Source organism: Aulonocara stuartgranti (assembly GCF_965226115.1).
Source record: "Aulonocara stuartgranti genome assembly, chromosome: 19".
NCBI lineage: Eukaryota > Metazoa > Chordata > Actinopteri > Cichliformes > Cichlidae > Aulonocara > Aulonocara stuartgranti.
This window is the reverse complement of record NC_138955.1, coordinates 20,460,894-20,484,815: the sequence shown is the minus strand read 5'-3', so window position 1 is coordinate 20,484,815 and position 23,922 is coordinate 20,460,894. Positions and strand designations below refer to the sequence as shown.

General features: G+C 41.4%; 1 protein-coding gene across 13 annotated transcripts in view; it reads right to left on the bottom strand.

Annotated features, from left to right (window-relative positions):
* The window catches only part of dlgap2a (discs, large homolog-associated protein 2a), a 341,537-nt gene that overhangs the window by 145,661 nt on the left and 171,954 nt on the right, over positions 1–23,922 (bottom strand). For 10 of the 13 annotated variants that reach the window (XM_082517195.1, XM_082517188.1, XM_082517194.1 and 7 more), the window contains exon 4: positions 742–795. The exons of the other annotated variants lie outside the window; for them this stretch is intronic. In XM_082517195.1, coding sequence (XP_082373321.1) covers positions 742–795 — 54 coding nt within the window. The remainder of the gene's footprint in view (positions 1–741; positions 796–23,922) is intronic. 13 annotated transcript variants of the gene reach the window in all.

The following is a 23,922-nucleotide window of genomic DNA, read 5'->3' as shown; positions in this document are numbered from 1 at the left end:
GTTTCCCAAAAGAGAGCGCGTGCCCTTACGGGCACAACCACAGTGAGCGGAGCAGCGACAAACGATAGCGTTGAAAGGGAAACACACACGCAACAGTACAAGCACGCATGCACACGCATGCATTCAGACTAAAAGCACTTCATTCACAAAAGCCGCCCACACAGAGCCCAGCCCGCTGAAACTTTACATTAGACACATACAACACTGCCCCACACCCACATGTACACGCTCACACACCCACAGCAGTGCCCTCTCCTCACAGCGCTGTCACAGAATCTCATTGTTATCATCCCTGCTGCACCGCACTGTGTATGCACTACCTCTGCCACTGCTTCCCCTCCCCAAAAACCACAGTGAGGGACTCAAACACACATTTATGGAGCTACCGTCAGTCCACATCATTTATGGCTGCATGTGGAACGTGCAAACCATTTTACAGCACCAGGAGGTAAACAGAGCTGCCTCAGTCTTTGAACTAACAGTTTTAAGTTGCTGCAGGATTTTTTTTTTGCACAGAAGCTCAGCTGGTCTATTAAAAGCACAAAACTGGAGACAGGTGCACATATGTTACATACAGCCTGTGTTGGACTTGTGTTTGTACATAACTTCCACCAACATATCTCCTCATGACAACATATCAGCCTCCTTCAGGGAGAAATGGGTAAACGGAGCTTCTCTGTAACCTGCCACAACAAACACATGACGAACATGAATGAACATGAAGCCAGAGAAACAACTTACCTGGCACACAGTCTAAAAGCAGGAGGCATCTAGGACCACAAGCTTCTCTGTCATCTGGAGACAGCAGAAGATTAGACAGTCATAGTGCATGAGATTAAAGACTTCCTGAGCTCTCTCATCTATCCTATGACTTTTGCCTCACATTGATCCAAACCTTCTGAGAAAAGGTAAGGGGCTGGCAAAAGGAACGGCTAAAAAGGCAAAGAAGGGTGGCAAAACGGCTGCGAGATGCTCAGATCTCCTCCACTAAGACGAGTTGCGAGCGCAACGTGAGGACCATCCACTGCAGCAGAGCAGAGTAGCGCGCAGAAAAGGAGGAGAGGGAGGGAGAGAGGAGCGAGGCAGGCAAAACAGGCATTTACTGCTGCTGGTTCCAAAAGCACGGCTGGAGCGAAAACCTGGGACTGGAGTGTGGATCCTGCTCTTTTGCTTTCATACAGATGGAGAGTTATGGAGAGCATAGACAGAGCAGAGCATCGTTGTAGGACGTGGTGAAAGGCTTATGTCTGCTGCACGACCTCCATCTGACTTCTCTTTTGCACAACATTTAATATTTTCCCCTTCTTGGCAACAAATATTTCATGTTTGCTATCATTCTCCAGCTTCTTCAGAGTTGCTGTGGACAAACTATTGAATCATCTCTAACAACAGCTGTCATATTCTTTTGTTTCCTTACTTTATTTCTCTTTATTGTGCTGTCTCGGTCATTTTCCAGCTATATAAATCTGTACAGCGGAGATCCAAGGTGATGACGGACACTGCATTCCCACAGGAAGTCAAATGATGCACAAGGAGTATTCATTCTATTAACCGCACATGGATATTCATGTTAAACTCTTTCTGACAATGTGGCACATTTTGCTATAATCTCTCTTATGGAGCAGTTGGGCCACCTGGCTAAAGTGTCTCTTGCTTGCTGTACTGTAACAAGGGAACAGGCTTTTAGTTAGAGTCCTTCGGCCCCAGCAGGGCTCAAGGTCGCTTGGCAGAGCTGCCTGCCGGCAGCCGAAATCCTTCAATGATTAACAGCGGCAGACAGGATGGAAAAGCTGTCATTTCAAATCTATAGTCTTGGCCAAGAGAGCCGGCCAGCTAACCCACGTGCATTCTAACAGCGCTCGACCAGGTAGAGCGGGGAGATATATGAACCCACAGAAAAAAGTCAATCCCCTCTCACCGAAAAGGTGGGTACATACAAAATACTGATATTGTTCTGCAGCTCACCAGGGGACACGACAAGGTCAGAATGGCTGTTTGTCTGGGTTTATAATGAGCTCAGGTCAGAGCAACGTTTGATCACATGTTACCTGGTGGATTCATGTTTTCATAGCTTCATTTGATCTTTATTGTAAATCGGTTGTCAAAACACACAGCTGGGGGACGGCTGTTGTACCGGGGGGCACCCCGGAGACATGACCAGCGTGACCAGAGAATTTGATTGCTTAAACCGTGCTTTATTAAGAGGGCAAAGAAACTAGGAAAACACCAGACTAACCTTTAACGCTAATTCAGGAAGTCAGAAACAAACCTTATCCTTAGCTATGAAAGCATTCAAGAGAACTAGAAGTGAGGCACAACTCAGAATTCCTATATTACATTGAATGCCTCACCAACAAAAGACTTTAATTGAGTGAATTCTTTAGTTTCAACCGTCGCCAGGGTTTCCTTAGTTCCTTCTGATCTGTTGCATTGTGTAAATAAAACGCTGCTGTTGCATTTTCACTCCTCGCCTCCGGGTGGCATCTGCACTTGGGTCCACAGCTTGTCTACAAGCCTGGCGGCCCAGGAGCTTCTTCCTGTGAGGTGACAGTGCTAGCCACCGTGCTAACAAACCAATACTGGACTTATGAACTTTATATTATTAATTTATTAAAGCTGATAACACGTTACAGTGACATCAGCACACATTATATTTTATGAGACTGATGTTTTCATAAAAGCATTGTTACATGTTACAAATATTGGCTTTCCGTGCTGACTTATTTGTGGTAAACAGAGCAGGGCGATATGACCAAAAATGTTTATCGTGATACACATTTGAAAATTTGCGATAAAGATATAACTGACGATATAATTGACACTAGACAAGATACTTTACAACTCCACAACTTTATTAGTGCAAAAAATCCCATCAATGTATTAAACAAGCAGCTGTTTTTTATGTGCATTAAAGTTATATAAAAATGTAACAGTGCAAATGCAAATTCGTTGCTGACAGTTTAACCAAAAGGCATTTCCAGTGGAAACTGGCCGACATATCCTCAGCATAACCATGTATAACTTAAAAACAGGTTATACACACACAATACGGTAATATTATGTTGAAGCACAGTACGTATCACTCCCGCCTACGATAGCCGTAATGCTCCGACAATCCATCAAGCGGTGCGGCTTCGTAGCTTAGCAAAGTCGTACTAAAACATTTGATAGATTTTCGAGCGCCGTGTGCATAAATTCATTTCGAGGTCAGTAAACACAACCAGAATTCATACATAAGGCACACAGGATTATAAGGGGCACTGTCGACTTTCAGAAAAATCAAAGGATTGATTTTAAGTGTGCCGTATTTTCCAAACAACACGGTAATAACGACGGCCAGCTAGCATGGGCTACCAAAAATAGTGCTTTGTTGTGTATCTGACGGACGAAAGCTAAACCAGTTCCACACCACTGAAGCTGCAGCATTTTTACAAACCAGTTCTGGTTCATCCGTTTCATTCAACGATCCGCTTCCGCTCTCCTCATTCTGCGTCGCCGCCATGTGCGTATGTGCGTTTTAACCATATTCTATCGCGATATTTCATTTTCCTATCATTGCCCAAAATTACACCGGTATTACCGTGAACGGTATGATATAGTCCAGCCCTAGTGGTAAAAATAACTGTTGTTGTTTCTCACTGCATAAATTAATGCTGTTTGACTCAAAATGATCTTTTTATTTTTTTTTCCTTCCCCAGTTTTAGCAAAAACACAGCACTGACTGCCAAGCTCAAGATTTCTTCAGATATTCTTCCTGCAAGCCTTTCAAAAGTTTTAGTGGACTAAAAATATGTTTATTGATCATTTAATACTAAGCTATAATAATTATATATAATTAGCATTAGCTTTTGCGTGGTTAAAGGTATAGTGTATAATTGTTCACAACTAGATGTCAGTAGATTGCAGTCAACTCAATTCTGCCCCCTGGCTGCTGTTATTTTTGGACGATGTCATTACACACTTTGCATTCCTTTATATGACTTTACTAGCAACAGGTCGAATATTTAAGTCCATCTCTATCAACGACAAAGCAGCAGCCTTATTTATATATAAGAACATTATATATAAAGGTGCTAGCTCTGCAACCTAAAATAACTCTTTGTTAGTCAGTCAAAGGATTTACAATTGCTTTTAAATTTAACACATTTTTACCATTAATTACAAATACTTAAACATCTTTATTGAATTTGGCCAGAAATAAAACACTGGAGTAAATTTTGATAAACAGCCATCAGATAAACTTTGATTTCTCAAAGTGTGAAATCAGGAAGGAAAAGTGTGACCTTGAAGCTCACAGTTCATCTGCTAACCAGCCGAGCATCTCGTGCTCTGACTGTGGCTGTTGCCTCCTCGTCAGAAAATCGCTTATTTAGTTTGATTCAGTCCCTTTGCGCAGGAAAAATTTGGGAGCGAAATAAAGCGATTTGTTATATTTTACAAAGTCTGATGAGAAACTGCAGCTCAGAAAAAATACTTACAATATGTGTAAGCGCTCATTAGCGTCCTCGCCGAAAGATATTCATGTTTTCCAGGAGCAATTTGGTCCAGAAGGTAGAATATATGATAATGTAGCTCCTCAGACAAGTTACAACTCTAAACTGGTGCAACATGGAAAGACTGACAATGAAGACTGATTGTAAATATGTGCTTGTTTGGTTTCTACAAATTTACAAGATTTTAAAAAAATCAATTTTCAATGTGAAGTAGGAAAAGAACGCGATCGATTACGTTCGCCCTGGACTAATAACGCTGGTCTGCACGTGCATCCTGCTCATTGCACTGCAACATTTAGTTTGCAATCTGCGATTTTGTTTTTCAAACTAGGAAAATGATAAACAACAAAAAAACAACAACAAAAAAAAAAAAACGCAGAGCGCAGTGTCACCAAATCCCCAACCCGCCTGCAGCCTCTTCATGGCATGAAGGCCATTCAGAGTCATAATCTTAAATACTCGGTCAAGTCACCAAATATTTCATCATTATTTCTACTACCTGCTTTAAAAAAAAAAAAAAAGAATTCTCAATAAAGCATTTATAAATTATACATTGTATCTATTATTGCAAGTTTCAGTATTTAGAAGGATTTTTAAAAAATCAGTTCGTTTAATCACAGTGAGCTGTGGGCGCTTTTGTTTACAGCTTATTTTTGAATATGTTTTTAAAAAGAGTCTTTCTCTCTTCCAGAGAAAGACTAATGGAGCTCTCGTTCTCCTAAAAGCATATATATCTGAAGAGCAATTTTCTTATGAATAAATGTAGCGCTATTTTAAAATCACCACTGTTCATTAAGCAAGTCATTAGTTCACTCAGCTACTTTCACAAAGCATTTGCAGAAGAAAAAATTATGCAGAACACTTGACAGACTTGCACAATCTGCTACATCAGGTAGAAAAAGACAGCTTCAGATTCTCTGTGTAATCTTATGTAAGCCCAGTTTATTTCCTCCCATCTCTTCATCTTCTTCCTTTTTCGGAAGTATTGTCATTCTCCGAGCTCGACACGTCGTGAACGTACAATACCTCTACTCTCCTGTGTCGGGACTTCCTCTTTGTGTATAACAAATCTCATCTCACAAAAATATTCATTTCACGGGTCGCTGTCCCACACAAGCCAATACCCACAGAGGGAAAGGCATTAAGCATTACTCCTTTCTCTATTCAAATTCAAGACTGCAAAGTGCGCCTGTGCAAGAGATATCAGCCTCCCGCCGAACGTGGTTTGTCCTCGTAATGAGGTTTGCGGCCACATCTAACCATTCATTCAAGCCATTCACCAGCAGGCTTATCATTGCTCTCCAATGACTTTGGCTAAATGACGTGCAAAGGAGACACGTCTCACCTGTCTTGTTGCATTGGACTGATGTGCTCTGGGCAGTTTGTCATTGTTTGATGAAGCCCCATGAAGGCCACTCAGTGTTGAGGGAATTATGCATGGAAGGAAGGAGAAAAATGAAAATCTATTGCCTAATTTGAACCATGTCCTCAAAATCAAATGATCTATATATATCTTACTGTTTCACATATTTTGAAACATCCTTGGTAAAGTGATAAAAGTAATAAAGTGACAGAGACACCAAAACAAACAACAACAATCACCACAAAACACACATAAGAAATCTTATAAAATCTACAAAAATGACTTCAGTAAAAAAGAAAAGTAATGAAATTATATTAAAACAAAGCAAACAAATCCATAAACAACAGCAGCTGAAATGACCTTCGGATTAAGGCGAGGGAAGTTTTAGATTCTTCGGCATCTTATTCCAATTAAAACTGGACTTACCAAGCTCATTACAAACAGCAGCACCTGCATCGTATCACCTGAAAGTGTTCGATAAGGCCCCACATTTAAGAACAGGAACAAAGTGGGTGAAAAACACAGGAAGGGTATTATTTAATGGGGAAATATCATCCACTTGGCATTTCTCTGACATTTTACTCTCAGATTTAATCCACACAGCTATAAAGTTTATAACTGTGTAAAAAAAGCTAACAGAATTTATTTTCCCTGCACTAAACATACAACTTCCTGCTGAACACATGCTGCCCCACCACTGTTTATAAAACTGAAATTATAAACGTTACAGGGCCTGTGTAACATGGATGTAAGAAGACTATGCACTAAGTGCTGCACACAGCGGTGCACTAAGGGTGGCGCTCATAGCAGCATGCTCACAGCATCAAGCTAACATGTGGCAGGTATAATGGTTACCATGTAGCATATCACCCCACTGAGGCTAAAAGGTCGTTAGTTTTTCTTTAATTTTCTACCAAAAGTGTAACGACAAATTCAGTGTTAAGGCCTCGGTCACAGAGACCTATTGGTCTGTTGTTTGGGGAGTGGTTGCTGACTGTTGCTGGGTAAAGTTGGCCACAAAGCTGGTGATGGACCGTAAACCTCCTTGTGATTGCTTTGGTGCCTAGCATATTGCGGTGATCGTCCACAGCTTGCATGAAAGATGCAAACTTGTCTCCAAAGACTTGCTAACTAACCACCGAGCAGTAGGGAAATGTTCAAAAGTACGATGCAAACCAGAAACAAAAAATGCTCGCTTTCAAAGTAAAAGCTGTGATTGTTGAAACACATTTAAAAAGGTGCGACTGCTGCTCTGTTTCCACTTTGTGTAACACTTGCCAGTCTGCTAGCAACCAAAGCAAATGCTAGGACGTTTTCAGTGCAACGCTATATTTCTCTGTGCAACCTGTTTCAGCCAGGAAGTTCCAGCAAACCCTCAACAACCAGTAAAGGAATAGACAACTTGTGTCTAGGCTCGTGTGACTGGGGCCTAATATAGTAGTGAAGAGACTCGTGTGAGCCTGCAGGAAGCATGAAAGCAAAGGGTGAGTCAATGAAATGCAGCATAGTGGCAATGATACAGGCTAACTACTATAGCTGTGGGCCTTTTGTCAGAATCTACAGGAGCTCTTCCAGAGCCACGGCCAACGCCCTGCAACTTTTTTCCTTCTGTAAGGTGGTCTTAGTAAATTAGCTTTGAATAAAATCACTCCAGTAAGTCAGCTTCACCTGGACTCACCGTTCTCAGGGCCCCACTATGAGCTGTTCACCTGTTAGGCATCACAAAATAACAATTTGTGAGTAACACAATTTAGTAGCCACTGTTTTCCAGTAAATATCCAACATCTGAACTTAACCAAGCCCACACACATGCATTACTGTGGCAAATTGTATACAGTAGACCATGCGTTACCTGCACAGCATCAAAACTTCTAAACTACCATGACATTAAATGTATCCAAGAGGAAATATCTATCAGACAAATCAAATCCAGAGATAATTTAATACTGTGTCTGTATTCCTGGCATATCTGGCTCTGCTTGCAGCTGGAATGATGGCTCTCCTAGGCGATCTGCTTTCTCAGATCTCATTTGCTGCTAGTTTTGTTTGTGGTGTGGTGTGTGTGTGTGTGTTATGTAACCACTGTACCCTCTGCTAAACACTGCTATAGTTGTTCAAGGTGATATCGTCCACAGTATTGAAAAGCATTTCTCACACAAACCTCACAACCCGGCAGTATGTCTGCATAACAGCGCAGATTCACACCTCAGAATAAAGCAACTATGTAACAACTGAATCATTTACAGTAGATTTTAAAGATATAGGGGGTGGTGGTGTCTAGAAAGGCTCCATTAATATCAGTCCACACCCACTTCAAATTATATGAGGCGTTAACCAAAAGGAGGAATGTTACCTGCGTGCATTTTTCATGTTGCTCCCTAATTCTTATCGCCTGCCACCTGAGCATTGACTGGGTCAGCACAAAGCTTGATGAACGACGCCTGGTTAGCTCTAAGAAAAACAATGTGCTCAAAATGCCAAGTTGTTCTGTTTGCAGCTGACGAATGCATAAGAAATGACTCCAAGCAGGTGATTACTTGACTGAATTAAGTGGTGTGATGGATTTTCCCAAAGGTAATAACAAACCCAACAAAGACGAATGTGTGAGCAAAAGTCCTCCTACTGCAAGTGGATAATGAAGAGGTAAAACACACATGCAACACTCAATTTCTTAAACTGCAGTGCTACTTTACTTCCAGAAGCAGACAATAAATTGTTGCAGCTACAGTTTTATTTGGGGAATTCGCCTGAAACCCTCAGAATGAGCTGAGACGTGACACGTGTTAACGTTTTAATGTCTATAATCCAGAATACAAACAAATTAATCAAAGGAAACTTCTAAAAAGTCCTTTTTGGGTCCATTATAAATGATCATATGACCGCGTGGGATAGGTCATCGTCTAGCTTCTTTCCATTTGAAAATAATATTCAAATGCAGTCATTTTTAAGCATTTATGAATTTGGAGTCATCAGAAATATTAGAAAAAATGAATTATTAAGATGCATGTCTTCTTTCTAATCACCTAGAGCTATTGTAAAAGATGTTAGCCAAACACTGACCAGTGTTAATTTGTCACTGTAATTTCCTCTCCAGATATCTTGCTGGTTCAGAGCTTAGTTTGATCAGCCCCTTGGGAGTTCCTTGGACTGCTTTCATGGATTCAAAATGTTCCTTCTACTTTGTCCTGCTGACATCATCATAATCGTTGCTACGTTCCTACATTTCCTTCACATACTGTCAACTTTTGCCGAGGATAATTTGTGCACACATCTTTGTGATACCACCAACTTAAAAGTATCCAATCACCATCGTGCACGGCCATCCACGTGATGCAAAATGACATGAATCAGATGACGAGGCCACCTTCTTCCTCTGATGGAATCTGTTATGATCTTTAGGGTAGCACGGTCGCACAGTGGTTAGCACCTCACAGCTAGAAGGTCCTGAGTTCAATTCCACCATCAGGTCGTTTCCAGGTACTCCGGCTTCCTCCCACAGTTCAAAGACATGCAGTTAGTGGGGTTAGGTTAACTGGAAACTCTAAATTGCCCAAAGGTGTGACTGTGAGTGTGAATCGTTGTCTGTGTGTTAAGCCCTGCGACAGACTGGCGATCTGTCCAGGGTGTACCCTGCCTCTCGCCCTATGACAGCTGGGATAAGTGGAAGAGGATGGATGGATGTTATGATGTTTATCTACATTTTAAAGTTAACCAACCTCCAGTGGTTGTGTGCAGAAGTGTTTGAAGCTAATGCTAAGACTCAATTTATGAGTTCAGAATTCAAGTATTAGCTTTGCTGTGGATTTAAAAGCAAATGGATTTGTCACCACTGAATAATACACCTTTCTCTTGTAAGCTTTCAAAAACATCTCCACATACCACCTCTGAAAGAATTGTTATAAACAACACTGGAGCACAATGTCCATCTCACACCGACCCGCTATCCCAAGGCCTGCTTTCATGCAATCTTTGTAAATGATGTTTGCCTATTTAGAGTCCTGACTCAGCAGGGCACTTTGTGGCTGTGGCCCAATAGAAAGGAGACCTTCAGCAGTTTGTCTCTGATTCATCTAAATCATTAGTTCTTTAAAACACTGTGCTGGAGGGCGGATGTTTATGACCTGCGGACATCAAAGGTGTAAATCAGGGTTGGTGCTGGCTTCTCCTCAGAGGCATCATCAAAAATGTGATGAACAGTCAGCACAGTCAGGAAAACGTTTCATCTGATAACATTTTACCACATCATGAAAGCATGTGTGTGTAAAAGATGACATGAAATGAATCACTGCATACCTGCAAGTCCTTGTATTTCAATTACGAACAGCTGTATTACCTGTTTTTGCCAATTCTAGCTTTCAGTGGGCAAAAGCTTCCTGTAAACCTTGTGTTACGTTTTCTTCGACTGTTAATAACAAGTGTGAAGCAGGACTTTGTCAAACATGCTTCTATAATAGCTTGATGTGAATTGGAAGTGTATAAACTGTAGGGGTTTAGACCATGACCCCACATCTGTAGTTCATGCCTGGCTTGGGGCATAAGCTCTTCTGCAAACAGCACAGCAGCTGACATGTGCAACAGTCGAATGATATTTTTTGTCTCTCGATTGTTGACCCTCTAATAAAAGCTTGAAAACTATGCAAGCAAAGCAAAACAAGGTCAAAATTACTAGGCTCATTCTTATTATTCCGAATAAGAATGATAATTCTTATTATACCGCCAACGTTGCAGAATGTGTTTTAAAACAAAATTAACTCAAATCTGGTAAATTTACAAAATAAGCACATAGAAAATTGTATGCACAAGGTCACAATAGTAAATAACAACGTTTACGCAAATGTGTGTACCTGTTGTAATGCGCCGTGACATGACAGCATGGTGAACCAGGCCCAGCTGCACACATGCAGGCCTACCTGCTGCTTTTATGGCTCTTCCTAATGCTCAGACGACCACATCTGTGAGTCCAGAAGCTCAAAATGTGCATTCTCAGTGGCACAGTGTTAGCAATTCCTCCTCAATAATGTGACACAAGCCTTGGGAAAGGACACCCTGAGTCATGACAAACATTCTCTCAGGATGTTGTTTTTTTCCAGAAAATGGTGACAGAGAGAAAAAGATGTACACAGCATCAGGAAATGAGATGCATTAGAGATTGAGCAGCGGTGATTACTACACTGCCGGGGGGGGGGGGGGGGGTGTACCCATCCACTAACCAGTGCTGGACTGAATAGAAAGAAGAAGAAGAAGAGTTGCGATGAAATGCTCACAGGCTGCGAGTCTGCACAACACTACGGCATATAGATTGTAAGGAGCGTGAATAACCTCACTCAGAGAGAAGACGACTAGTGAACTCAATAAAAACCAAATCAGGGAACTATGCACATGGGGACCGGCTATTACAGGTTTGAATCATTCCCACACTGGTCTCGACTCTATTATAACAGATAAAATGAACTCTGTGATTTGCAAACGTGATTGGCACTAATGTTAATCAAATAAGTCACAAAATTGAGAAATACTCCCCCAAAGTGTGATTGTCCAGTTTTAGGTTAGGAACCCTAATTAAGTGTGGCAGGCAAATGTCTTCTTTCTTTGTAAATGGTGGGAAAAAGTTCCCCCGATCAAAGAAAGAGAAAATGTTCAAATGACGTTTAAGTTATTTCCTTATTAAATTCAAGAGCAAATGTAAGGACTGGGTCTTTGCTGGGCTAACTGCAGACACCAGTTAGTTTACTCGCTGTTACCAAAGGCCAGTGGGATTTCATATATGCTGAAAAGGCTCAGTTCACATGAGTCATCCAATTCTTTAACAAATGTAGTTTGCAAAAGTTGACACAGATGCAAATATAGAAGACTGAGATTTTCACCAATGCAACGTAAATGAGACTTCTCAAAAGATTCTTATGAGAAGTGACGTAGGCTCCACATCACGGAGCAAAATCATTGGACCAATGAAAGAGCTCTCATAAACCGCTAAAAAACAGTAAACAAGCAGGACTTAGCACACAGTCAACCTTACACTGGACATTTGAGCTACCGTCGTCATCATCTTCTCATACTATAAAGTTTGTATCTGTACATTTTACAGCAGACTGCGTCCACTGCGCACACGTTTGTTGACGTATGTCTTTTGGTTTGGGGACGCTCTACACTTGTGCAGCTGACTGCTCCCTGATTATCGATAAAGTTATTGAAATAGAACAGTGACTCCCAAACTGTGGGCGGGGCCCCCTGGTCAGCTGTGAAGGTACATTTACAGTTATTTATGTGAATTTATTTACATTAAAAGTGAATTAAAACTGGTAACTGTGATATTACTCTGTGATGGCCAAACCCGTGGCCACACTAAAGTCGGTAACTTTTGTATTTTCATTCTTCATTTGAACATAGTAATATATTTTAGTTACCAATAACTTTATTGATTGGTTTGGATACATTTGTCCTATTTGTAAGCGCGTACATTTAGTTTACTTATGTATTCATACCACTTCATTTCTTTGTCTTTTTATTTCTTACCTGCCATCATCCCTGGGAGTTGCTGGACAAAAGATGGTAGCCAGGGTTTGAAACCATTAAATGCAAAGGTAGATAATTGGACCACACCACCACTTCCTGCTGAAGGGGAGAATGTGTGTTTTCTTTCATTTAAAAATAAAGTATTTGTATTTAATTAAATATTTGAGTTTAGGGTTTAATGGTTTTTGGTTTTCTTCTTTAGTGTTTAGTTTATTAACAAACTAGATTGTACTGCATCGTTTGTGATTTATGATTGTGTTTTGTTTGTTACCCCTCATGTGTCACAGTGGTCTGATCAGCCATTATATATACCCTTGTATGTCACTTCATGTTTAGGTCAGTTATGTTTGTTTGTAGCAGTCATTTGGGTCGTTAGGTTTGCAGTCGTTGCCTGAGTTCAGTTTTGTTTCTTTGACCTCTTTTATGAGCTCAACATTTATTACGCTTGTAAATATAATTTTTGGGGGTTAAATAAATGGAAACTACTGTATATTTTTCTAATAATTCCTGGGACGACTCCTGTTTTTTCAACTCGGTCCATCACATACTCATTACTCTCGCCTGATGTTACTGCTCTGTACTGTAGTCCCAATAGTAAGGCTACAGTTTGAATAATATCTCCGTCCACATGTAAACGCCAAAAACGCAGGCAAACGTTGTCCAGACCATGCAAAACCCTACCTGTGAAATGTCGGCCAATCAGAAGCCTAGAAGCCTTCATCATTTCAAATGTTAATAAACAAAACAGTATTTTGGCCGGTGTAGACTCACAACTTAGGAATGAACAAAATGCAAACAGCATGCATAAATTTAATTTAAATGTTTTTATTTATTTATTCAAAACCAACGTCAGCATCGGGATTGCAGAAGTTCACTCTGACGCCTCTGTCTTTGTAAACGGAGGGACAGTAACTGCGTGTGTTTATGTAACTGTGTAAAAACTGCAGATATTCAGATTAACAGCCACAGCATTTTGTGTATATCTGCCATTGTAGAAATGTATCTCATGTAAACAATAACGTGGCGCACACCTTTGATGTTGCGTTACTAAATCTCCATTTTCTTCGCCCTCACGTACACGCAAAAACTGAGTTTTTAAAAATCTCTGTTTTCAGTGATCAAAAACGCCGTTTACGTGTGGACGAAAGGTGCAAAAATACCTGTGTAGGTGTGGTTGTAGCCTAAGTCAGCCACACATTGGCCTTAACGCTTTGCATATGACTGAGGAGCATTATCAATCTATCCTGTACTGCTTAAGATTTTTAAATAAAACTTTGAAGGGAACGCATCACCTCCTCTTGTTTCTGGATTAGAGGGAAGATTTAAGATTGGGCACTCCTGACGTTGGGAATGGCTGGTCTAGAAAATCTGGCCTATGTAAGTTACACCAAATTCTGATCCTAATATCTGGATGATTCCGGTCAATTCCAGTCTTCTATCGTTCAATTCTGGGAAGCCTGTGAGCATTGTAGCCTCATGTTCTTACTAACAGGAGTGGCGCCTGGTGTGGTAACCCATCTGCCTCAAGGTTTCTTCCACAGCATGTCTTTACCCTGTCTTCCTTCTCTCACCCCAACCAATCACAGCAGATGGCCCCGCCCCTCCCTGAGCCTGGTTCTGCTGGAGGTTTCTTCCTGTTAAAAGGGAGTTTTTCCTTCCCACTGTCGCCAAAGTGCTTGCTCATAGGGGTCATATGATTGTTGGGTTTTTCTCTGTATGTATTATTGTAGGGTCTACCTTACAATATAAAGCACCTTGAGGCGACTGTGATTTGATGCTGTATAAATAAAATGTAATTAAATTGTTCAAAGATTGGCTCTTGAGTTTCTCCCATGCGACTGGATGATTCTGGATGTTTTGGAGATCTGTGTGTATACTGGGATTTGTTCTCACCTCCCTCAAAGCACAAATTAACTTCTTGTAATTAGCATGTGACTCATAGTCATTTCACAGGCCCTCTTGCAGAGAAATCTGTCTCCACATGTATAACCCTGCATCTGGTACAGCAGAAAAAAGACAGATTAGGGGTCATCTGCTGATGTTTGCAGAGGAAAATTAAAACAAAGTGCGCACCCGCTAAATTAACTTGACCCACTGCGGCAGAACTGCGCACATATGTGGTCGTTTTTCCCCGACGTGGAAGACAAAAACACACCAGCTGGCTCGACGGCTACAGAGTGCACACACGTGTTCTCCCATGAGCTGGATACGATGTGTATCTGTGTGTTTGCTGTTTATGGAATTAAGCTTTCTTTCAGCTTGTGACAAGGGAAATTAATTCTACTAAGTGGGAAAACGACATTATAACACCGGCCCCCCGTGCTAGTCATGAAACCTATTCATCTCACCAGGTGTGAAATATCACCGAGCAGAAAGCGGCAGGTTTAAAGAAACAAAGATCTCTATTATCAGCTAAAGACATTGCTGCCAGCAATATTTCAGGCAGTGACGGAAACAACTGGAATATCCTTCGTATTCTCTCAGCTAAGCACATAATCCTGTGCTGTAATGTGTAAAAACTGCCCTCCTCCTATCAACGTGGTAAATCTTGTGTATATTTGCCTGCTTATTGGATATTACCAGCAACACAGCCCACAAACTGACTAACGTGGAACAGCAGGTTATCTGATCTCTGACTGCAAGAGCTCAGACTGTACAAATCGAAATGGGGATGCTGTTCACTTTACTGTAGTGTGCACAGCTGATAACTGAAGTAGTACTTAGCAGCTTAAAGGCATATTTTGTTTTAACATGTTTTATTGTATTTTACTTCTTTTATCTTATTTTTTATTTGTATTTATTTTTTTGTTCTTACTTTGCCTATGCTATTTGCATATGTACAGCACTTTGTGAACCCTGGTTTTATGTTAAGTACGTTACAAATAGAGCTGGTATGGTATATGCAGACTGATCATTCAAAAAAAATAAGCATATTATTCAAAATATCTGATTTTCATTGTTAAAATTAGGGAATAAAAACTTTTTATAAAATCTCTTCATTCATTCATTGAGGTTTTTTAGATATTTGTTTATTCACAGCATTCAGGTACTCAGGCATTCTGTTGGAGATGTTGGATGACCCGGTCTTGGCCAGGTTTGGCCTCACATTTGACTCCAGAACACTTTGGTATACAGAGAAGTTCATACAGGGAGTGCAGAATTATTAGGCAAGTTGTATTTTTGAGGAATAATTTTATTATTGAACAACAACCATGTTCTCAATGAACCCAAAACACTCATTAATATCAAAGCTGAATGTTTTTGGAAGTAGTTTTTAGTTTGTTTTTAGTTTTAGCTATTTTAGGGGGATATCTGTGTGTGCAGGTGACTATTACTGTGCATAATTATTAGGCAATTTAACAAAAAACAAATATATACCCATTTCAATTATTTATTTTTACCAGTGAAACCAATATAACATCTCCACATTCACAAATATACATTTCTGACATTCAAAAACAAAACAAAAACAAATCAGCGACCAATATAGCCACCTTTCTTTGCAAGGACACTCAAAAGCCTGCCATCCATGGATTCTGTCGGTGTTTTGATCTGTTCACCATCAACATTGCGTGCAGCAGCAACCACAGCCTCCCAGACACTGTTCAGAGAGGTGTACTGTTTTCCCTCCTTGTAAATCTCACATTTGATGATGGACCACAGGTTCTCAATGGGGTTCAGATCAGGTGAACAAGGAGGCCATGTCATTAGTTTTTCTTCTTTTATACCCTTTCTTGCCAGCCACGCTGTGGAGTACTTGGACGCGTGTGATGGAGCATTGTCCTGCATGAAAATCATGTTTTTCTTGAAGGATGCAGACTTCTTCCTGTACCACTGCTTGAAGAAGGTGTCTTCCAGAAACTGGCAGTAGGACTGGGAGTTGAGCTTGACTCCATCCTCAACCCGAAAAGGCCCCACAAGCTCATCTTTGATGATACCAGCCCAAACCAGTACTCCACCTCCACCTTGCTGGCGTCTGAGTCAGACTGGAGCTCTCTGCCCTTTACCAATCCAGCCACGGGCCTATCCATCTGGCCCATCAAGACTCACTCTCATTTCATCAGTCCATAAAACCTTAGAAAAATCAGTCTTGAGATATTTCTTGGCCCAGTCTTGACGTTTCAGCTTGTGTGTCTTGTTCAGTGGTCGTCGTCTTTCAGCCTTTCTTACCTTGGCCATGTCTCTGAGTATTGCACACCTTGTGCTTTTGGGCACTCCAGTGATGTTGCAGCTCTGAAATATGGCCAAACTGGTGGCAAGTGGCATCTTGGCAGCTGCACGCTTGACTTTTCTCAGTTCATGGGCAGTTATTTTGCACCTTGGTTTTTCCACACGCTTCTTGTTGACTATTTTGAATGAAACGCTTGATTGTTCGATGATCACGCTTCAGAAGCTTTGCAGTTTTGAGACTGCTGCATCCCTCTGCAAGATATCTCACTATTTTTGACTTTTCTGTGCCTGTCAAGTCCTTCTTTTGACCCATTTTGCCAAAGGAAAGGACGTTGCCTAATAATTCTGCACACCTGATATAGGGTGTTGATGTCATTAGACCACACCCCTTCTCATCACGGAGATGCACATCACCTAATATGCTTAATTGGTAGTAGGCTTTCGAGCCTATACAGCTTGGAGTAAGACAACATGCATGAAGAGGATGATGTGGACAAAATACTCATTTGCCTAATAATTCTGCACTCCCTGTAGTGGACTCAGTGACTCTGAGGTTTCTACATCATCATCCCTCCACCGCCGTGCTGATGCTTGTCTGAGGTCTTTGGTTGATGATGTGCATTAAACATTACTCTCCATAGTCTTGTGGTTTGTTCAGATGCAGCTTTGCAAACCTAAGCTGTGCAGCCATGTTCTTTTTAGGGAAAAAAAAAAAGAAAAAAAAAAGGTACACAGACCTTTTGGAAGGATGACCAGTGACCGGAAAACAGGGTCATGGGGAGCTTAGGCTCAGTGACACTCTGCAGAACTAATGTTCAGCACTGCAAACTTCAGTGTTTGCAATGACGGAGAGATTTCAGAACATAAAGTGCAACTTGTTCTGAATCGGGCTGCATAGCTGCAAACCGGTCAGAGTGCCCATGCTGACTGCATAGATCGCCTGCTCTGATGAATCGCATTTCATTCGCATCATTTACCAGGGGAAGAGATGGCAGCAGGATGCACAATGAGATGAAGGCAACAGAGGAAGTCTGATGCTTCTGACTGTATTGTGCTGCAAGTCGTGGCATTCATGGATGTTATTCAGACAAATATCACCGAGCAAAACATTTCTGAAGAGTTTAAATGATCAGGCTGATTGGTGTGTTTCACAGCAATATCACATATGAGCCAAGCAGGCTCATATACTAATTAAAGCCATGACAGTGATGAAGCAGTAGACCTCGTGTGTTCATTATAATTGCCAGGACATTTCCACAGTGCCATCAGACAGGAAAATCATACAAGCTTCACTCACTGGGGTTGTTTCTTTGGTTGTGAGAATGACATATAAAAGGTGATTTTGCAGAAAAGCAAGCATGACAGGACATAAATACTTTGAAAGTGATACGACGGTAAATGTGTTGGTGTGTTGATGTGCAGCGTATGAACAGGGATGTCCCCGCTGCACCCACACGCTTACAAATGGACTCGCTGGTTGGAATTGACATTTAATTTCCAGCAGCAAACATCCCAGACCCTCCAAGACGGAGTCTGTTTGCGACGGATTTCCAAGCTTGCATTTTTTAATATGAGACATTTAGGCAGGTTTTATGAAAGAAAATTCACCTCTCAAAGCTCCAGATTCTCATTAGAAGTGAGACAGAAGGTGACGCTCAGCGCTCTATTGAAAAAGGAAAAATTAAAATGAAAAAAATAATTGGGTGGGTGATAAGCTGGGGTTATGTAACGTGCATGTGTCAATCACTGATTGGAAGTCATACAATGCAATGCCCAAAGTTAACAAACACCAGTGCATTAAAATTAACCAACTTGTACTAATCTAAATGGCACTGTATGCCAATAAATGTTTTTAAAAGTGCTAAAATCCAGATTTTTGCAGACACATCTAAAAATGCATGGTCTGTCTCTCAACTGCAGGCAACCATTACTTTTATTTGTTTCTATAGCCTGGGCTCTCTGGAGAAAAGAAGATCAGAAACAGAGTATGACTATACCACTGTTCATTCATTATTTAACAGCAAACTGACACAAAGTCTGTGATGGCTCCAATCTGAAATAAACTAAAGATAGTGTGCGTTACACCCTTTATATCCATCCCTACGTCACATAAACAGAGAATAAATCTATCTGGAAGTGAAACTGTCGTTACAAATGGTGCAGATATACTGCGGAGGGCGAGAAGAATCAAATAAAAATAAGACAATACAACATTACTGATGCTAAAACAGAAGCAGTGCTTTGTGACTGGGCTGTGGTTCAGAAGGCGGGCAGCATGAAATTGCCCTCCATGCAACTACCAAATATCTGTGCATTACCAGTGTGAGACTCAGCTGTGAGAAAGGTCAGTCTTCTCAATGGGGAAAGCCCTGTGAATTCACTCCAGGCTTTATCAATAATGCAGCGGGTGAATAAGAAAGAGAGAAAGAATCTACGGCGTCTGTGTCCTCAATGTCACGTTCAACGTCCAAGCAAACCTTTTATTATAGTGTAAATATATACATTCCTATAGATTCGCTCTTCCAGGTTTGCTCAGATCCACGTCAGGGCCCGATTTGTTTCAGCTGAGCAGATTTCACTTGACACTTTTTGCTGATAACAGATTTACAGACAGGAAGATGTTGAGCCACCATATGCTGCCAGAACAGCTTCAATTTAACGGAGGGATGGCACACCATTGTTCTAAAGAATATTTCCTCGCTGTGGGGAGATCTGTTTAACATGCTTGTCCAAGCCCTCCCTCAGGTGTTCAGCTGCTTTAAACCTGATGACTCTGGATGGCCTTGGAGTAAGCTGTAGTAGTTCCCTGGTGATTGCATAGATTTTTTTTGTGTGTGTTAAGATTAGATTAATTGCAAGTACCTGAGACAACCGACTGATCACCCAGAGGTTGAGCATGCAATGCAATGCCACTCACTGCAGGAAGGTTTAACTTACTGTCACTTGTCTATATCTACATATATTGACTCAAAAGTACCAAGAAATAGACACAAGTTTCTTTTATTGTTTTTTTCTACTGTTAGTTTTGAATGGTACTACTTAGTTTGGTGACTTGTTTGTCTGAATATATAAGTTAGCAACCTTAAAACGTGCAGTGGTCATAATAAACTGACATAAGGGGCTGAAATGCTACAAATACTTCACAGCTGAGTGGAGATTCTGGACTCTGCTCTCACTTTCTGTGACTATTTCTGAGTTCCCTTGTAATAACTTTTGCATTTCCCCCGACCAACAGCGAAGGCTGAGCTGTATTCTGATAGGGTATCATGCATTATGTAGTAGGCTGCCACTGGTTGTGACTACAGTGAGTCAGTGCAGCCTTACTGTAGCTGTGGCTGTCAGGCACTAGCCTGTCCCGTTGCATTTAGAAAACAGCTGGAGGAGCTCTCTCACTGACTGCTGCGAGCACAGACTGCAGATCTCATTATGACTACAGCCCTGGGATGACATCGCTGTTTCTGTGACTGTAGCCATGGCTGTGCTTTGTTTGTTAGAGTTACAGCGGTGACACATTAGCTCTGGAGATACTGTAGTGCTGGCGACATAGCGGTCAGAAGCAGGAATAGCTGGTAATATCCATAGCACGAGGTTCATCCACATTATCCAGTCCAAACATCTGGCCACATCTGCATCCTCACAGGCAGAACATGCTACAGCTGGATGCTGTCAGGGACTGACCTTTTAAAAGGAATAATGGCCACCAAGTGTCACGTCATCTGTCCTTTCTGAGTTTTTCTCTTAAATATTCAGTAAGAGAAACGGGATTCAGGAAAAACATTCTTCACTTCACTTTTCGAGACACTTTGGGACCGCAGAAAATTTTCACTTTGTAAGACTGACATGATGATTAGAGTATAGAAAGAGGAGCATAAATCGAAGGTGGAAAGGTTGACATGTGCTTCTTAAAAGGCCATATAAAAATGCACGTTAGGCTACAATAGTTCCTAAAATATACGTGTTACATCTTTGTTTCATTTTTAGTGTTGAGTGTTAAAATTAATAAATTCTTTACTTTACAGACTGAAATAAAACAACCAATATATTTTTCCCCATTTGAATGTCCATGTCATGATTTTGTGACCTTAACAACAAACATGCACCAATGACATTTACATTACTTTATGGTAACTTTACTTTATTACTCCTGAGTGCAACAGGAAACACGTTATAGCTGCAGAAGGCCCAGCGTGTATGTATACTGTAAGAAGATCCACTCACACGAATAAATTACAGGTTTCTAACATTTTACTTTCCTGGCCTTTTTATCACAGCCAATAGCACAACATTTTCTATACAAGTGAACATTTATTTAAACTGCAAATCCATGAATTGTTCCAGCGAGCTGAAAGGACCTGAAAGCCTAAAACTGAACGATGCTTCTGTTATCAGTGGATCTCGGTTAGAGCCAGAATTTCTGTGTGAAAATCTGTGTTCATACATGTACCCTATCGAGTGCATCTCTCCGCTGCTGCTTACTCTTGTATCCGCCTGTTCTCCCAGCTACCGTCCAGCACAGAGGGCTGTGCTCGGGAGACCTGCCTTCCTCCACACAGTCTGTATTTGCCCGTTCTCCTCTTTCTTTGCAAATGCTCTGTCTCTCCCCCCTCCTGTGCTTTCATGCCGATCCGCCTGTTCATCTCAGCGCCCAAATGGCAACAGGCAAACCGAGCAGCATGACTCTGACAATATTACAACACTAACGGAGCATTTTTGCCAGAGATCTGGAAGACTCTGATTTTAAGTGAAGGTTGTGGCTTTCTGCAGGTTTTGAAAATGGAGGGCAAAGGTTTGCGCTGCAGGACTGTACAGTAAACACAACATGAGGTGGTGTAGAAATATAAGTAGAAAATGTAAGTCTGCATGAAATTCACAGTACCAACAATTTGCAAAAAGACAAATTTCCCTTTGGCTGAGACAAAGGTCAGAGGAGTGCTGAAATCCACAGAAGAGGAGAGGACAGCCACTCTACGAGGACTTACTATAATCCTTCAATTTCATATTTTAGCTGAGTGCGATAACGGGGCAGCGCTATCTGCCACACGCTGCTGGTACTGTCAGAAAACAAAGACAGATGGTCAAAAGATCACTCTCCTGCAATTAAGATTTTCCTTCAAGGGTCAAATGTGGTAAACGTGAGTGAGTGCCAACGTGAGGCCGTGCGGTACAAATATAGGCACTGTATTCTGACGTTGCTTGGAATAAGAGATTAGAGCTCCCCCATGAGAAAGGACGTTAAAATGACATGAAAGCAAAAGAACATTTAGAGAGACAAAGACGGAGACTCAGACATGCGGAAGCCCGGCTGTGCATCAGTGCATACGTGGAGACGCAACAACAGTGTTTTAAATAGAGAAAAGGGAGAGCCGAGTGGCAGCATACATCTGAATCACGCAGGGAAGGAAAAACCCAACAGCGTGAGGAAAAGGAAGTGGTAGATAAGATGAAGCGCACAAGGGACGTTTGAAAAAAGCAACGATTTGAAAATAGGTTTCAGTCCAGGAGCATTACTGAGGTGTATCCCACTGTGAAAAGAGTCGTTACCGGCTGCAACAATGCTGCCGCTATTGTTTTGACCATACCAAAATGTGATTTTAGAGATACTCACAAAGGCAGTTATATCTGTGTGTCTATGGACAGACGTCACAGTGTGCAGTGAAGGGCAGAGTTCAACCACTGAATGCTGAGTACCGGACATGGGACAGGCACATAACACGCTCCTCACCAACGCGATGGCTGATTTTGTTTTCAGCTTGAGCATGTGTGTGTCTGTGTTTACAGTCACATCATGAGGATTTCTTTCCTTCAGTAGAACATGTTATTAGGTTTGGTACGGCCTCAGTCACACAGCCTTAGAGACCAGTTGGCATCCAAACGGTAACCATCAATTACAAGGGAAAAACATTTATATTCCCCAACCGGTTGGCGAGTGAATGCTGCAGGCAACTGTCATTCGCTGTGAAATGAACCAATAAAACCCCATTTAAGTGAGTCTAAATACCTAAGGAAAACCCGTGCATTCATTGGCTGGCTGCCGAGTGGTCGCTGGAGGTTACCAGCAGTCACTAGCTGTGATTATCAGCAGTTTGCACAGTGGGCATAAACATGTCTGCAAATACTCACAAACTCCTGCAAAACAGAAACAGACAGTGTTGGCCTTCAAAGTAAAAGCTGCACATTTTAATGATTGTAGTGGTAAGACACAACTTTTACTTTGAAGCCTAATGTTCTCCGTTTCTAGTTTGCAAACTTTTTCAAGTTCCTCCATCGCTCAGAGAGTAAATGCAGGTGTCTGCAGACACATCGCCATGTTTTATGAAAACTATGTGTGACTGCGGCAATCTGCTAGTGAACAACAAAGCAAAGCAATCAGACTGAGGCTTTTGATGCAACACCTTCTTTGTAACCAATATTACCGATTTCACATAGCCACACAAATTTGCTACCAACTAGTCTCTGGGCCTGTGTGCCTGAGGCCGAAGGTAAGGAAAGACAAAGAGACGCAGTACTCAGATAATACTGAATTTAAATGTACAGACAAAATTCATAATGAGAACAAAGGTTGGCTGTCACACCTACCCCCAAGGAGCCAATCAACAGCTCCCTTCTGATTCATTTAAGGAGCATTTTCAAAATATTTGCCTAAATATCTGTCTAAAGGCAAGACCCTTAATAGCTACAGAGAGACTTTGGACAGCTCAAGTTTAGGTTTAATTTAGATAAGAGTCACAGTTCTGTCAGATAGTCCTTTAAAGTGTTTAAAAATGTAGTAATTACGAGAGTTTTGCACGTGTACTCAGCACGATGATGCGCCCTGTGGCTGATTTTAGCCCACCACAGGAAGGTCCTTTTTTTTAGTTCTCCCAGAAGAAATAGATTTACAGCCCCTAGCCAGACACTTCTTCTTTTCCCTTACACACAGAAAAAAGCCACGCAGCCAAGCCAGCACTTTTCATCCTTGCACCCCTTCTCTCTGGGCCTCGGGCCAGCATGGATGAGTGGCAGCTACAGTCATCTCTAGCATCCTCATGTTCCCCCTGCATGGAGGCTTGTTCCATTACAAAAACTGGCTGGAAATGATGTGAAAGTTCGTTTCTGCAAAGTACTCTTCCTAGAATAAGTCTTTACACCTCAGCAATTTCCCAAATTCCAACACAACACCTGATTTCTACAGTGGGATGAATCTATGGGATTAAATCAGAAAGCATCCGTGCTTCTCTTATCAGCGAGAAAACAAAATGCATTTTGCAGAAAGGAAATGAGTAAAGGCTGCAAGCTGCAAAGACAGAAGTCGCTGCGGGCTTGTACTCAGCCTCTGTCCTCTCATTATGTGCATCTTCTGCCTCGTTCTTTCTTTTTGCTGAGGAAATCCCCGGCTACAGGGCT